At 38.3% G+C, this 18,542-nt stretch overlaps 1 protein-coding gene across 4 annotated transcripts in view; it reads left to right on the forward strand.

Annotated features, from left to right (window-relative positions):
* The window catches only part of LOC136864111 (YTH domain-containing protein 1), a 541,394-nt gene that overhangs the window by 338,947 nt on the left and 183,905 nt on the right, over positions 1 to 18,542 (forward strand). For all 4 annotated transcript variants that reach the window (XR_010859272.2, XR_010859271.2, XM_067140687.2 and 1 more), the window contains one exon: positions 4,279 to 4,482. Coding sequence is in view for 2 of the 4 variants with exons in the window: in XM_067140687.2 (XP_066996788.2) it covers positions 4,279 to 4,482 (204 nt within the window). In the remaining 2 variants the exon portion in view is untranslated. The remainder of the gene's footprint in view (positions 1 to 4,278; positions 4,483 to 18,542) is intronic.

Here is an 18,542-nt window from a genome sequence, read left to right on the forward strand (position 1 = left end):
GTTGGAAGTCCCTAATAACGATTGCCCTTTCTTCACTGATGGCCTCTTCTTGGTCTTGGGGGATCGTTTCCTTTTCATCTTGACTGCAACCCATCTTAGAGGCATACATTTGCACCAGTGTCAGCTTCTCTTTCCATAGGTGAACTTTTGCCTTTTTAATTCTCTCAGTGATGTACTGGATCTCTGTCATACAATCTAACTCTTTTGTCAAAATCAATCCTACTCCATTCCTCATCTCCCTGTCGTTACCAGTCCAGTAAGGGGTATAGATCTTCCTCAACTCTTTCTTCCCTTTACATTTCCATTTAGTTTCACTCAGTCCTTGGATTGATATTTTCCTTCTCTCTATGATGTCCGCTAACTCTTCACATTTTCCAGCCAAGCTCAGTACACTGATTGTTCCTATTCGAGTGCGTCTTCTCCGGGGTTGTTGCACAGTCGCAAAGCCTGGGCTATCATCAGGCTGTAAGCCCTCGTACCTCGCGTGGGTCTGCAGGTACTGTTGTCTACTCAGAGTTCTTTGTTTGCATCCGAGGCTCGTATAAGTGTTGAAAGCGATTGCAATTACTCTCCACCTGACTTGCTAGACCTAACGTTAGGGAAGATTTTCTGTTAGGATTATCTCCCTTAGCCTTTAGCAGTCCCCTGCCACATCTACAAGGCAGCAGCTTCCTGTTTAATTTGTCATTTCTTATACAAAGTCTTCAACAAGCCCTGTAAGGGTGAACTCCTCTGCCCATAGCCATTGGTTCTCCCTTAGTTTATCAGGTTTGTTAATGGCTGCCTAACCCTCTGCCAGATAGTCGCAGGTAGTACTCTCTACTGTCGCATACAGTAGCAGGATTTACCTGACCTGACCTTCCCATGTCCTTCAAAATTTTTTGTAATGGCGTTTCTGATCCTTTGTACAAGTACATTAATTTGCATTCGTGTGATCCAAAACCTTTCTTATTACCGGGCGAGTTGGCCGTGCGCGTAGAGGCGCGCGGCTGTGAGCTTGCATCCGGGAGATAGTAGGTTCGAATCCCACTATCGGCAGCCCTGAAGATGGTTTTCCGTGGTTTCCCATTTTCACACCAGGCAAATGCTGGGGCTGTACCTTAATTAAGGCCACGGCCGCTTCCTTCCAACTCCTAGGCCTTTCCTATCCCATCGTCGCCATAAGACCTATCTGTGTCGGTGCGACGTGAAGCCCCTAGCAAAAAAAAAAAAAACTTTCTTACAGTTATAACTTCTCTTCTGGGGAGAAAGGTCACTGTTATAAGAGGATCAAAAGAGCTGCATATCGATATATGTACAAAACATTTCTGGGGGGGGGGGTGTGTTATCTCACCTGTGTGCCATTTTCCATAAGTAATGTTACAGTACATTCCTTGTAAGGTTACCTTTATGTAGGTTATCGTAAATAAACCTTGCTAGCACTTCTTTAGAAAAACTGTCGAAAAAGTCACGGAATGCTCACATTTCCAGTGTTTACTTGGTGTAAATAAATAAACTCCCTTCTTGAAATTTGCTATTACTTGCCAGACTGAGGAGAAACCATGCTGTAATAATACATACAAGCAAATATATTACGTACACACGTCATAATTCAATAGGAATATACAAAGGCTATGTCTGCAAACCGTATCAAATTGGAGACAAAATTTCCTTCCTTTTCAACTATTTTTATTATGTCAGAAACTTATCATAGAAACAAGTTTATTTTAAACTCTTACCCCTGTTAATATTGCAACTCTTATCGTAAGTTCCAAATTACCACGAGTGATATTCTCTTCGTTACCTTCGCTTTTCAATACTTTGTGGCAATTTATGAAAGCCTTCTGAATTGCTCTTTGCTTTGCTAGAGGAGGTAATATTGGTCTCTGTTCTGGAGAAGTTCTTGCAGATTTTTCTTGGTTCTTAGACATCATAATTGAATTCTATACATAAGAATTGGGCTAAATAAGAATGTATTAAAAATGCTGTGTTCGTCATTTCACAATAACCACGTTATTAAATGCATTATTCAAGTATGCCAGAATTCTACTTACCTAGTATTATCCTAATAGACTTACAGTCCTACAGGAAAAGGAAATATTCTTTACTGATATTTGCAAAAGTAACAGTATTGATTTTCACAACACGGCAGTGGCAGTACATATAAATAATCTTGCGAGTCACGAAAAAAAAAAATACTGCATAGTGCCAACGTGTGATGAATGGTAACTTTAAGATGTCATATTGGCAAGTAACGTCTCTTAACTGTATGGCTAGCGACACTGAATCAATCCCAGCAGTTAGAAAATAACTATAAATCACTACATTCAGTATTAATGGGGTGAAAGAGTAAGGTTGTTCCTATAGTGTTTTCACATGCATGCTGAGCTTAAGCTTGAACTTGGCTTAATTGCGTTAAGTTTCCCACATGCTTGTATCTTCCTCCTCTGTGTACACGCAAGTGAAAATAGCATTATTGATTTCATGCTTAAGCTACCCTTGTTCCATATCCACTTGTACCAAATGGTAGAAACTGTACTGGGCGAGTTGGCCATTCAGTTAGGGTCGCGCAACTGTGAGCTTGCATCCGGGAGATAGTGGGGTCGAATCCCACTGTCGGCAGCCCTGGTTTCCCATTTTCACCCCAGGCTGTACCTTAATTAAGGCCACGGCCGGTTCCTTCCTATTCCTAATCCTTTCCTAGCCCATCGTTGCCATAAGACCTATCTTTGTCAGTGTGACGTAAAGCAAATAGTAAAAAGAAAAGTAGAAACTGTTCTTGCTCTTTCATATATGCTTTCAAAGATGGAGAAAAATTGCATGCTATTTCAGTATTGTGCACCAGTCATTGTACAAAAATACTGAATATTGCTGAATTAATAGTAAATTGTAGGTTTAAGCATGTTTTGAAAAACACCGCCAGGCTTGTAATTTTTGTATGTTTGAGTTCTAGACTCTGTGTTCAACCTACAAGTTTATGTGAATAGGTGATATGCTGCTCCTTTATTAGCAAATAGCTCTAAGCTATCTTCCTCTTACATGTCATATGATATCTTCATTTGCAGAACCTTGGTTTATGTTTGAGCACTCAAGTGGACTTCATTGTGCTATTCATTCTTATGCTGATTGCATGTTTTCTGGGAATGTGGGTTGAGTCACAGGGAAGGAGTGTAATCATTCATTTGGGTGTCATGCCACCTCCCCACCAATGTCTTAATATGATTGAATCCAATGAGTGCATTAATTGAGAGTGCAAATGATTATACTAGATCCTGTGTTTTGAACATAAGTCAAATATATCTGGTCAACAGTGATTGGGCCTTGCTGGAATTTTTACTTGATTGTTACACCTCTTGAATGTGGGGAAAATTCTCAGTTTGAATTAAAGTTCTTTTCCACTCAAAGTGATTTCATAATTTACTGTGTAGAAAAGCTAATATTTTCTGGGTATTGAAGAGATAAGAAAAACGCGGAGTGGGTAGAAAGTATAAAGTCTTGGAAATTTTTCCCTTGACTTGTCATACGTTTAGGATAAATGACAAAATACCTAAAGTAATATCATGAAATTTTCCAGGAGAAAACAAGTCTTGAAATAAATTGGATATTTTTGATAATTTGGATAAAGCATTTTTGGAGCAATGTAATTTTTCAAATTTTTCATGCACAGTGTCGCAGTTCTAATGAAGATTTTTTAAGGCAAATTAAAAACAAAATGAAAATCTCTGTTTAGGTTGTAATTGATGCACAATAATTATCCAGCAGTTGGGTTATTCCATTACATACTGATATTTCACTGTGATTGAGCCCCAAAAGTAGGTTGCAGTGCATGCTGGAGAATGGGATACATGAGTAAATATTGTGTATTGTTTGGTTCATTCATTCATTTATATGGACTAATGCCCTTCTCTTTGCACTCTTGCCAAAGATCCTTAAGTCTTTCGCTTCTCCTTTCTCTTTCTTCTGCCGAGATGTTCCTTGGCTTGGCTAGTGGCTTTTTGGTTGCATCCCTCTCCCCTGCAACCTTTTTCTTAAATGTTGTTCTGTCTTGTATCTCTTCCTCCTTGACACCCATTTCTGCTAGGTCTTTGTGCACTTGTGTAAGCCACCCAGGCTGTTTTTTCCACTTTTCTTGTAGGAGTGTTTTGTTGGCCGACCTCTCTTGATTCATCCTTTTAATGTGTAGTCTTGTCAAACTGAAACTTTAAACCATATTTTACATTTGTAGCTCACTAAACTGTTTGTGCCAATATTGTTCATTTTCAGTTAAGTCTCATTTTTATTTATTGTACTGTTTTTCAGATTATATGACGAAGTTGAACTACTTGTTTCGTGATGCCCGCTTCTTTGTGATCAAGAGTAATAATGCAGAGAACGTAACATTGTCTAAGGCAAAAGGTGTATGGTCTACTCCTCCACAAAATGAAGCAAAGTTAAATCAAGCCTTCAGAGAATCTAGGAATGTTCTTCTGGTCTACTCTGTTAAAGAAAGTGGAAAATTTGCAGGTAATCATAAATCTTGGAATGATTCCCCCAGTGACGTAATTCAATATTACAATTTATTTATGTTAATGGCATACTCTTACCACTTCCTCATGGCTTTCATAGAAGTGATGGCTACAAGTAGAAAGTAATTAACATAGTTGATTAGTAGGCTATGTTTGAAGTACTTTTTTATGAAATTATTTCTGAATTGCTTACTAGACGTATTTTTAATTGTGGAAAGTTATATATAGCTTTATTATATGACTAATAAGCTTCAACTCGGCTCATTACAAATTCTAGAACATACAGAAATTGTTACTGTCTGTTTATACACTAGTTATATCTTTCTTCCTTTGGTGTGTCCGGTCTTGCGACGTAGTTTTATCATACATTTTCTATATAGTCCTTAATGCTTGAATTGTAAGTTGATCTATAAATATAAATTTTGATCACTCATGTAGCTCCCATAATTTAGTAGCTCCTAGGGTGTACTATTGTTAATAGACCTTCTTCCCAATGTGGAGCACCCCCTGTGGGTTGGGGACACAGATGATGTTTACACCCACGGTATCCCCTGCCTGTCGTAAGAGGCAACTAAAAGGGGCCCCAGGGGCTCTCGGCTTGGAAGCATGGGTTGGCGACCATGGGGCCCTTAGCTGAGTCCTGGCATTGCTTCCACTTACTTGTGCCAGGCTCCTCACTGTCATCTATCCTGTCCGACCTCCCTTGGTCAACTCTTGTTCTTTTCTGACCCCGATGATATTAGAGCATTCGAGGTCTAGGGAGTCTTTCATTTTCACGCCCTTCGTGGCCCTCATCTTTCTTTGTCCGTTGCTTCATTTTTCGAAGTGATGGATCCCTACTTCTTTCGTCCTTTTTCTCTTTGTCTTCTCCCTCTGGGCGGGGGACGCAGGCGAAGAATTCACCCACGGTATCCTCTGCCTGTCGTAAGATACGACTAAAAGGGGCGACCAAGGGATGATCAAATTAGAACCATGAAACTACTTGTGATTAGTACCACCACGCGGGGACCACCATGGGTCGCTTTTACTTGCGCATAGTACCACTATGTTGGGTACCAAATAGGTTTGTGATTAGTAGCAAACGAGGGCTCAACGACTTTTACATTACCTGTGATTAGTAGCACTATATGAGCGACACCATGGGATGAAGGAACCCATGGTGCTGGCTGCCTATGATTAGTACCCACTACATGAGGAACACCACGGGGGATAGTACGAGTCCCTGTGGTTAGTACACTTAGGTGATGAACAGCATAGGTTTGCGTTGCCTGTCAAGGGCGCCGCAATGTGCGAAACACATTAGGTCTGTAATTTCATTGCCTGTGAGTAGTACCATTATGTGTGGAATACCCGTTAGTTACACTACTTTTGATTAGTACCGCAACGTGACAAATACCATGGTTCTATTTTTCTGGCGATAAGTACCATTACGAGGGGCCAAAGACTTGGATTTTCGACTCCTTTCGAATATAAGCATCATTGTTTCAGTATAGTGCTGCAGAGGCAGTCCCTTGTTCAGTTATACTATTGTTCTACGCCAGCTTCTGTGCATGTGAGGCACTGTGGGTCAGTTCCACTCATCGTTTTAAATTAATATCTATCCATTCATTCTTCGTCCTCACGTTTTAAATTGTGGTCATTGGAAGATTTTGGGTTTTTAATTTGTTGTTTCATTTCGTCTCATTTCGTATCATTAGGGGCCGATGACCTAGATGTTAGGCCCCTTTTAACAACAAGCATCAATCAGTCAATCAATGTGGAGCAGTAAGTAAGTAAATTCTGTATATTCTAGAGATCTAATGATTATAAATTTTAGTTAAAAATTACTTGTAGGTTGCAAAATATTTTTTGCTAATTTTCCTCTTTTCCTCTTGTAAGACTATTTTATATTTGCACATTTTGATAGCATCATTTTACTTCTGGTGCTGTTTTAGGTTAGGTGGGTAATGGATCTTGTGTTACAAGTATGTATGCATGGAAAATTACTTGTGAGGTGCAAAATATTTTTTGCTAATTTTCCTTGCATTAGAATATTGTAGGTTTCCACATTTTTGCCATTAATACAGTAACAGGGTTCCCACAGACTTGGAAAGTTAGGGCAAGTCAGGGAAATCGGTAAGTGGAAGTCAGAGGAGACTTAAAAATTGGGTAGATAGTCAGGCATATTAATAAAAAATGATCAAAAATCAGAGAAAATGTATGTACCAGTATATTTCACAAATGAAGATGTAAAGTTGAATGTTACTGTTTGTATGTGGAAAACAGAAAAGAAGTTCAGAAACTGAAAATCTAATGATGCTCAAGGTACCTTATTTTCTCACATAATTAATGCACTTTCTTGACGAAAAGTGCAGGCAGTATATTTGAGTGCGTAAATTATCCTCACATAATTTAAAATTGTATCAAATATACTATATACCACATCGGTTCAGCTCATTTGCAGTTATCGTCGTTCGGCAAATACTTCAAACATACATTATGTATGTATTTTGTATGTTTTAAGATTACCTAACATTATTTGTAAAAAATTGTATACTTTTAAAAAAATTATATACCGGGCGAGTTGGCCGTGCGTGTAGAGGCACGCGGCTGTGAGCTTGCATCCGGGAGATAGTAGGTTCGAATCCCACTATCGGCAGCCCTGAAAATGGTTTTCCGTGGTTTCCCATTTTCACACGAGGCAAATGCTGGGGCTGTACCATAATTAAGGCCACGGCCGCTTCCTTCCAACTCCTAGGCCTTTCCTATCCCATCGTCACCATAAGACCTATCTGTGTCGGTGCGACGTGAAGCCCCTAGCAAAAAAAAAAAATTGTATAGAGTCATAAGCGTTCATTGCAACACACTTCCTCATTATATTATTAGGATTAAAAATTAAAAAATACTAATATTGCCAATTAACTTTAAATGAAATATTGTTCTCACATTTAGTGTGAAATTTGTTGCTGAATCTTAGTAGGCATGTCATTTATGTTAGGTTCATAACTTCCTGTTTACCAATTCGATAGCTGCAGTCACTTAAGTGCGGCCAGTACCCAGTATTCGGGAGATAGTAGGTTCGAACCCCACTGTCGGTAGCCCTGAAAATGGTTTTCCGTGGTTTCCCCTTTTCACACCAGGCAAATGCTGGGGCTGTACCTTAACTAAGGCCATGGCCGCTTCCTTCCCACTCCTAGCCCTTCCTTGTCCCATCGTCGCCATAAAACCTATCTGTGTCGGTGCAACGTGAAGCAACTAGCAACAAAAAAACAAAAACAAAAAATCTTCTTTTAAATAACACACACCATGCTCTTAGGTCTGAACCAAGACGGTTTCTAACAGTTGACTTCACAAAGTTCATTGTAGAAAATAGCTGCTCGCAGGCGTATGATGACCCAAACAAATTAAGTAGCGCTATAGAAAGTTTCTTCATGGCCGAAAACTTTTGTGAGAGGTGTTCCACTGTTCAAGTATCAAGTTCTCTGGCTTCTGGAGAGAGTATTCACCATCAACAGCACACTCGATTTTCTTCATTGCTCATCAAGTTGTACGAATTTGTTCACCCATGTACTGCTTTGTTGAAATACAATCAACTTCAATTTTGAATGGTCCATAAGTTATATCATTGGTCAAATATATGACCTTAATATCACTCACTTGTGCACTATGTGGTTTTGAAATAAAGTGCTAAGTTTTCTCCAGATCTCAAAATTGGGAAAATCTGTTGGAAAAGATTTGTTTTGAATTCTGTAGGGCGCCCTCATACTTCTCGCAAATGGACTACTTCTTGTGTCTTCAAAAGTTAATTGATCTGTGCAATTTGACAACAATTCAAGTTTCACTTTAAGCGAAATTTTTGACAACAGGGTAATTAGTAAACCATTGTGGCCCACAAGATCCCCAGTTCTTACGGCTTGTGATTTTTATTTATGGGGATAATTGAAAAATAAGTTTTATGCAACAAATCCTCACACTCTAGATGAACTCAAAATATCACGAGAGAAATTGATGCTATCTCGGTAGTTGAGCTAATGCGTATGAATGACAATTTCGTTGGATGAAGCCAGAAATGTGTAGATGCTGGTGGAGGACATTTTCAGCATCTTCGGTGACAAGGTGAGAAATTATTTTACTTTGATTATGCATTATTATGTGTGCGTGTTTTTTACGTGTGATTCATGTGGGCACTCTGCCGGCCCCAAGCTCGGCGAGTTACCCTGCGCTCGCCCATCTGTCCGCTGTGCCACACCACGCAGGCTGTCCTGCTTCGAGTGAAAGACCCTGTACTATTATTGTGTTAAAGTTCGTAATTTAGACATAATGGAATCACTAAAACTTTATAAAACAACTGAAAATAAAAATTATAAACAAAGAATCCTTTAATTATATTTTCTTGCTTAATATTGCAAGGACACTCGAAACAAACTCAACTCATTTCTGCATTTGTATTGAGCCCTGACAGCAATCTCTGTGACCATTTTGCACAATTTCAATTCTGTATCTCAGTGTTGGGTTTCGCCGCGGCAAAGCAAAGCAGTCGGAGATCAATGAAGCCTCCACTCTAGGGACGTGCAAGTCCGACGAGTCGGGTCACAGGTTTGTATAGTGGACTGTTATCAGTGTATTTTAAACGTAGAAAGTAATCATCATTTTCTGCCCAAAATTACGTGAATATTCCACAACAAAATGCTAAGAGATCTAGGATATTGGCATATTCATCAAGATACATTGACCATCATTTCATTTTATCCTAAATTAAATAACTATCCTAGTATTCCTATGCTACATCAAATGAGAACTCTGTGAAATGTTTCATTTATGGAAGGATTTTCCGTTTAATGACTTCAAATAACTTCGAATGTCAGTTACATAATGAGCAAATTATTAGCAACACAAACGGATATAGAAAGGGAAAAAAAATAACTGTTACGTTAAAATTGAAATAAACACCTAACTTCATGCTCTTGTTACAAAGAAATTATAACATCGTCAATCAAGAGAAAATTGAAAACAAAAGAGACAAAGTGTCCCACTGCTGAAGGCTTACAGTGAAAGATCTATTATCCATCACGCATTTCAAAATAAATAACTGGGAATTATTGAATCGTCCATTTCAGAATGCTGTTCCTACTCAAATATCTCATAATATTCCGTCATTCTAATTTAAATCATCGCATTATTTATCGGTAAACTGTCTACCTAGCAACTTGAAAACACCGTTATTCTAACTTCATAAATCATCATAAATGCAAGAGAAATGTTTGAAAGACAGGATCGTAACATAATATGTCATCCACCAAAATCATGCATTTAAAAGACAGACTCGATCCTCTCGAACATTCATCGAAGACTGCACCTAGATAAAGGACATCAATAGACATTGCAACATCTACAATAACCTTCTCTAACTACGTTGATTCTGCGCCTCCGGATTCCACTGCGAAGTTTGGTCTGAAATAACTACATCAGCACTAGGCATCAACTCAAATGATATACAAAATATCCAACTAGCAAAGAAATGATTTACTTACCATAGGAGATCATATTCCCTTTGCGACATGACCGAATATCTATATGTTATCGTTTATTTTGTGAAGATCCTAAACATCCCTTTAATACCGTGTGCTCTGGTCAATCTTGTATTTAAATAGGATAAATGTGACGACCATCTATAAGTGTTCGTGAGTGCAAAATCCTACAACACTATTCTTAAATACGGCCTCGTGCCTAAATAAATCATTCATCACAACAACATCAAAATTCACGCATGACCAACACAATTCCTAACGCCAATGCCATCATCAGGACCTTCATATTACATCATCATAAAATACGCACTCCTAATGACACGTCTATAACCATCCACATTTCATTATCCACATACATATTTTCAAAGATCCTACCGTATCAAACACCTTATCACGTCGCACAAATCGTCATGCACAGCGAATTCACAATAGCTAGGAATAATCTATTCAGGCAATTACGTCAAAGACTACTAAATATGTTGCCGCATTAACACCATATCACCACAATAATATCACACTTCCATTATTAAACACCGTATTTCTGCACAAGCACATAATATTTGAAGACCATAGAATCACACGTCGCAAATACAGAGCTCCTCCGAGGTATTTTGAGCCACGAGTTAAGTTAACATTCATCACAATAACATCATTACGGTACCAATATCATCGATGCCGAAAAATCATTCCGTAAAACCTTGCTAGAAGACATTAAAAGAAAACTCACACGACCTATCGCATATTACCACAACATAGATTGACTCACTGCACTAGACGCAACGAACATAAGTAATACAACGCAATGATTATCAAATAACGGTCGCCTTCAAGTTGAAATTATACATGTTAAATCGACATTAAAATGAATACTACTCTACATCTAAAATAAGCAACTACATGGCGGAATATATAGATGATATTCAAGTACTCATCCTGGGTTGTTGCTCCACGACGGTGTCACCTTCCGTGTTCAGCTCTCAATTATAAATATTATCCATTAGTGTCCATCACATTCCTGGCCAGATCCTTCGAGGTCCCTCTATTTTAGTTGTTCATGTTAATACGTGCAGTCATCTCATGTATAACCAATAACTGACGGTTCCATGTTACCTGAAACTCAGAGATATCAATTAGGACAGGGTCATACACCTTGATACAATTTTTACAGTTCAATTGACACACTTGCCTTCGTGTTTTTCAATAACAAGATATCTTGTTTTACAATATAATATGTGTTTATAATATGCCGATATCACGCTAATATATCTCTTCAACACAATCTTTCTCCCACGAATTTTTCGCTTCCGATCCTTCTAAGATACAGATTGAGAGTCAACTTCCTCAGAGACAAAAACAATTCTACAACAACATAATAATCGCAGACGGTTTGCTTTTAGAATTCTTCTCTGCTTCCAGCTCCCATATGTTCTTGACAATTGGAAACATTTGACACATAATGCGTAATGATCTCGTATAAATCAGCTGCACTAGCAAAGGAACTTATTTAATAATTGCCGCCTCGTATTTAGGTTAGTAATCGACAGTTTCATTTCTTCATCTCAATCGTCGAATCGTGCGAGACTAGATGTACAAGGTATGGCCCTCTCATATAAACTTATTTTTCACACATTTCATGGCCCTCAGTAACATTCTGTCATTGATATACTCTGCCGTTTCATACGCCTTTCAGTAACTATACTTGAGGAATGTGGTCATTTAATCCTGCCCTATCTTCCACAATGTTTAATTGTCTACCAATATTTCCAAGGCACCACGGGGTTTAGAGCTTGTTATCAATCCGCCGATATCTTCAATTCACCGATGCCGTTCACATAATTAGACAAGTCAACTGAACTCAAATTCACCTGGAGATGTGATAACCGAACATAAGATTTCATTGACATTATTTCTCAACATAAACTTCCAATGTGTTCACCAATCTCATCCTGACATACATTGGAAGGTTATAGTATGTATGCTGTTCCTTGAAACTGGTAGATATACCGTATAATCTCGAGTACCACCCGCACTGCTTTTTTCAAAAATATTGCTTCCAAAACTGGGTGCGGGTCTTATTTAAAATTTTGGGAAATTTATCTTTCCGAATGCGCGCAAATCGGGCATCACCGCCGGTGCGGCTTGGCAACAATGCTCTCTCCGCTCTCAGTATACGCTACTTCCATGCTTGGCGTCAGTCTCACGCACATTCTCGAGAGTATCAGCGTGAATTCCACAAAGCGTTTGCAATCTTTTACTGTGAGTGAGAAACTGAAAGTAGTTTGGGAAGCCGAAATTATTGGAAATCGTGCCACCGGCAGGAAATACGATATTGACGAGTCGTGTATTCGCGATTGGAGAAAGAAGAAAAATGTGCCATTAACATGTAGTGGTGATCGTAGAGCTTTCTGTGGACTAAGTGTACAGTTTCCAGAAATTGAAAAAAAAAAAATTATAAATTTGTGACAGAAAGGTGGGGATTGGGATATGGTGTGTCAGCTGAAATGTCGGCTAAAGGCATTAGAGATCGCAAAGGAACTTTCAACAGAAGTGTTTAAGGCAAGCCGAGGATGGGTTTGTAATTTTTATAAAAGAAATGGGTTGAGCGTATGAAGGCATACCTCAATTTCACAGCGTCTTGCTGGTGCCTACGATGAGAAGTTATTGTCGTTTCAGCGCCACATACGGTAATTTGGTTGCGGAAGGAAAATGCATATTTGCTTTCCCAAATTGGCAATACAGATCAGACGCCAGTCTACTTTGAAATGCCATGGATAGGACTGTGAATGTTAAGGGTGCGAAAAGTGTTACCATTAGAACAGGTGGTAATGAAAAACAACGGTGTACGGTAATGTTGTGTATTCTTGCCGACAGAAGCTAATTGCTGCCGTACATTGTTCTCAAGCAAAAGATGCTTCCTAAAAATCTACCTGCTGATGTTATCGTCAGATCTCAGAACTCCGGCTGGATGGACAGTTCACTTGTGGAAGACTGGGTAAAGTGTGTCTGTCAACGTTGCCCTTTTGCATTATTGGGACAACAGAGCTTGCTTGTTCTTGACAGTTACCGCGGCCATGACAGACGCTGTGAAGAAACATATCAAAGATGGGAAAACCGACCTAGCAGTCATTCCGGGCGGGATTATGTTTATGCTACAGCCGCTGGATATCTGCGTGAACAGTCCATTTAAAGCAGCCTTGAAATAGCTCTATACAGAATGGATGGCAGCTGATAATCACACACTGATGCCAACTGGTCGCATTCAGCCCCCGGAAGTTCAGCTGCTGTGTTTGTGGATTTTGACGGCATGGAATCGTATTCCTGGAGACCTCATACGGAAGAGCTTCAGGAAATGTAGCATTTGTAATGCTATGGATGGCAGTGATGTCGACATTTTGAGGGAAGGTGATGGTGATGAAAGTTCCGAAGTTGGTAATGATGATGATGATGATGATGATGATGATGATGAATGAACTCGTTGGATATCGTTCTGGAAATGTTTGTTTACTTGTATTTGTGTGTTCTAATCATTTGATGTGTGTTATTAAAGATTGTAAATAATTTTGACTTCACATTTTTTTTTTTAAATTCGCCATACATTGTTCTCAAGCGAAAGACTCTTCCTAAAAATCTACCCGCTGGTGTTATCCTCAGATCTCAGAACTCGGGCTGGATGGACAGTTCACCTGTGGAAGAGTGCGTGAAGTGTGTCTGGCAACGTTGCCCTGGTGCATTATTGGGACAAAAGAGCTTGCTTGTTCTCGATGGTTACCGCGGGCACACAACAGACGCTGTGAAGAAATACATCAAGGATGGATTCAGGGCACTTGTAGCAGAAACAAAAAATGAAATGCATAACTGTGTGAAACTTCATTGTAATGTTCGAAGTGAGCCAATTTCTTTTCTTAACAAAGGCATTTCTTACTTCTTCTAGTCTGTATTGTAAGTCGTCCTTTCTAATGTCTGCCATCATTATTTTACTACCCAAGTAACAATATTCGTCTACTTCCTTCAAGACTTCATTTCCTAATCTAATATTTCCTGCATCACCTGACATAAAGTCTCTATTATTGTAATCATCATCGTGAGAGTAATTAATAGCTTTTTTTTTTTTAATACTTCGGTATGATTCTCCTGATGCGTTTCTGGTTTATCGTGGTTTCTGCAATTCTTTCCAATATTCTTAGTATTCTTGTAAATAAGCAGATCACTGTTCTCTCTTGAAATTCATCGCAAAATTTGAAGTGCGTAGTCTCTATCCCTTTACTTCAATGTTACATTTGGTGCACTTTGCGACAATTTTGTCTCTACTATTTTAAATAATTCACCTTTCATTTCATATACTACTATTGGGGTATTTACAGTACATACAGATTCTGTGATACCGGATACTGATCAAGTTTGGCCACCACTCAATCGAAAAGTACTACAATCGGTTGCACAATACTAATGTTGTCCATCTTCAGTACAGTGTAATGCAGACTTGGATTCCACATCCCTCAGTACCTAAGCAGTTATTTCAGGTATATTGTCTTGTTATATGTATTTTTTTAAACGATGAACTTTGCCAGTTTCAATGGTTTTTTATATTACTTTCAAAAAAAAAAAAACTGACATGATACAGAAAATCTGAACACAGGATTCAGGGCACTTGTAGCAGAAACAAAAAATGAAATGCATAACTGTATAATTGTAATAGTGGTGTCTTAATCGGTGGCGGGTGGTATTCAAGATTATACGGTAAGTCTTAATTGTGTATTCATTTAGTGTGACATATACCCAGCACAGTAAATAAATAGTGTTCAGAAAATATGTGTTCATTTGTTTATTTAAAACTGGAATTAAAAAAAAAATAGTGAAGCAAAAAATTAAAGCTGATGTATTTAATGGACCAGAGATACGCGACCTAATGAGACATCCAAATTTTCAGCCATCAGTGAATGAAACAGAAAAATCTGCATGGCATTCATTCAAAAGCTTGACAGAAAACTTCCTAGATAGCAGGAAAACTGAAAATTACAAGGAAATTGCTGAGGAAATTTTAGCTAACTTAAAATCTTGACGTATCGTGAGTGTGAACCTTCATTTTCTACACAACCATCTTAGTGCAATGAGCAAGGAGTAGGGTGCAAGATTTCATCAAGATATTAAAACAAGATACCAGGGCAAGTGGAATGAAGCAATGTTCGATGCTTAAAGAGGAGTACATATCGAAGTCACAGCAGGGGATCAAAAAGGTGCAACATTCTGACCAGCAAATTGAACATTTCAGTGGCTGCAAGTACTTCTTTATAAATATAATTCATTGTTTTATAGTTGATTTTATACACTAATTTTATATTACGGTTTTAAAACACGTTTAAAAAATTAATGTACCTAATTAGACATTATTGAAATTATTGCTCAGATTTTGAAGTTTTTTAATTCTTATTTTTAAAATGAAAAATGGGGCACGGTAGAGAAAATCTGAATACAGACTTGGATTCTACATCCCTCAATACCTAAGCAGTTATTTCAGGTATATTATCTTGTTATATGTATATTTTTAAATGATGAACTTTGCCTGTTTTGATGGGTTTTTTTATTACTTTCAAAATTTCAAAAAAGTAAAAACTGACATGATAACAGAAAATCTGAACACTGATATGGATTCGGGGCACTTGTAGCAGAAACAAAAAATGAAATGCATAACTGTGTAATTATAGTAATGGTGTTGAGTCATCAGTCGAGACACTGGTTTCATGCAGCCTTCCATACCACACTATCATGTGCTAATCTTTTCATACCGGGCGAGTTGGTTGTGCACGTAGAGGCGCGCGGCTGTGAGCTTGCATCCGGGAGATCATGGGTTCGATCCCACTGTCGGCAGCGCTGAAGATGGTTTTCCGTGGTTTCCCATTTTCACACCAGGCAAATGCTGGGGCTGTACCTTAATTGAGGACACGGCCGCTTCCTTCCAACTCCTAGGTCTTTCCTATCCCATCGTCACCATAAGACCTATCTGTGTCGGTGCGGCATAAAGCCCCTAGCAATAAAAAAAAAAAATCTTTTCATTTCTGTATAACTACTACATCCTACAGCTGCTTTAATCTGCCGGTCATATTCATACCTCAGTCTATTCATACCATTCTTAACCCCTACACTTGCCTTAAAATCCAACTGAACAAGTCCAGGTTGTGTAAAGATGTGTCTCTTCTTCTCATTAAATTTAGCCAAATCATTCTCTCACTAATTCGATTATCTCTTCATTCGTGATTCCATCTACCCATCTCACTTCCAGCGTTCTTCTGTAACAAAACATTTCAAAACCTTCTGTTCTCTCTCTTACTGAGCTAGTTATCGTCCATGATTCACTTCAATACAGTGCCATGCTCCAGAAGAAAGTCTTCAAGAACATCTTTCTAATATCCATATTAATATTCAAAGTGAGCAAATTTCTTTTTTTAACAAAGGCCTTTCTTACTCCTAGTCTGCATTGTAAGTCGTCCTTTCTAATTTCTGCCATCATTATTTTACTACCCAAGTAACAATATTAATCTACTTCCTTTAAGACTTCATTTCCTAATCTAATATTTCCTGCATCACCTGACATAAAGTCTTTATTATTGTAATCATCATCGTGAGAGTAATAGCTTTTTTTTAATACTTCGGCATGATTCTCCTGATGTGTTTCTGGTTTATTGTGGTTTCTGCAATTCTTTCCAATATTCTTAGTATTCTTGTAAATAAGCAGGTCACTGTTCTCTCTTGAAATTCATCACCAAATTTGTAGTGCGTCTTCTCTATCTCTTTACTTCAATGTTACATTTGGTGCACTTTGCGACAATTTTGTCTCTACTATTTTAAATAATCACCTTTCATTTAATATACTACTATTGGGGTATTTACAGTACATACAGATTCTGTGATACCAGATATTGATCTAGTTTGGCCACCACTCAATCGAAAAGTACTACAATCGGTTGCACAATACTAATGTTGTCCGTCTTCAGTATGGTACCTCATCTATGTCCACTGTGTGTGTTCCTATTGTCAAAAATGATCCCTAAACTATAATCTTAATCACATAATATCACTATTGAAATCTAGGCTAAAAATATTAAGTTTATTTCCCGATCAGCATCCCTCCTGCTAAATACATATACAGTAAAACCTCGTTAATTCGAAGTCGTTGGGACTTAAAAATTGGACTTCGAATTACGTGATTTCGAATTAACCGCCAATTCGCAATTCAAAAGTACCAACCCTTGCCGCGTTACGAAATATTCTAAGGCCCGTTACTGCGTGCAGTTAACCTTGATTCACAGTTTATACCTTTCAAATGCCATGAGAAAAGAAATATTTCCAAAATTTATCCAAAAATGTGCATTTACAGTATTCAAATAATGCACTTGCATATCTCACTGGCAAATATAACCTCACGCAATGAAAGAAAGAAAAAAAAAAGCACGATTCAAAGACGAGGAGAAATCTATGCTGGCTCCCATGTGCAAGTTCATTGGAGTACTATACTGTATGCATTTTAGATGCCTTGTATTTACACAGAAAGTACCCGATGCCCTTAAAATCAAACTTTCCTATGACTCTATCCTTGTACAATTTCCCGCCATGGCACTTCTCTCGTACTTCAGAAATGTAAACACTTGCCGCATCACAAAGTATTCTAAGACCCATTAATACATGCAATCACCTCGATCCACAGTTTAAACCTTTCCAATGCCATGGAAAAACTATTTCCGAAATGTATCCAACAAGGTGCATTTACAATATTCAAATAATGCACTTGGATAAATCACTGACAAACATAATCTCACCCAACGAAAGAAAGAAAAAATCACACAATTCAAAGACGAGGATAAATTATGCTGGTTCCCCTGTGCAAATGCATTATTTTTTGGATATCTGTACTGTTTGCATTTTTAGATGCTTTGTACTGGGATGGAAAGTGCCAGACGCGCTTAAAACATTGTAGCTTATCGAACTTTTCTATGACGAGGGGATAAAGTTTTACGATTCCTCGGCTGGCACTTTCTCCTTTAAAACCATAAGACCGTTTGGGCTCACATTAAAATAAAGCAATGCAGTGTCATCGGCAATGACAGTATTGTTCGGTGCCTACGAATTTATTATATGAGCCACGCTTTTTCGTCAACTGTCGGCATTGCCAGTGCTCGCGCATTCTGTTTTCCCGCACACTGCCTGTTGCGTGATATTACGGCGTTCCTTAAAAGGTTGAATACAAAAGAATTCCGATTTCATTCAACTTGGCAATCATGAAGCGCACTGTAGACCCACCGAAGTGAGTGTAAGTGCGGAAAGCTACCCCTCCACGTTCCGGTACACGCGTTCTATTATGACGCGGATAAATTTCGAGTTGAAATTACTCTGTAGCATACTATTGTTTTAAAATGTGAAGGCTGTTTCGAATTGAAAGTCTGAATCTCGGTAATGGGGCCGACAATGTACTTCGAATTACGAATTATCCGTATTAATTAAACAATTTAAATAACTTGCAAAACTGTATCTCATGTTTCCGGGAACGAGAGCTTCTTCG

This window comes from Anabrus simplex, chromosome 2 (assembly GCF_040414725.1).
Source record: "Anabrus simplex isolate iqAnaSimp1 chromosome 2, ASM4041472v1, whole genome shotgun sequence".
Taxonomy (NCBI): Eukaryota; Metazoa; Arthropoda; class Insecta; order Orthoptera; family Tettigoniidae; genus Anabrus; species Anabrus simplex.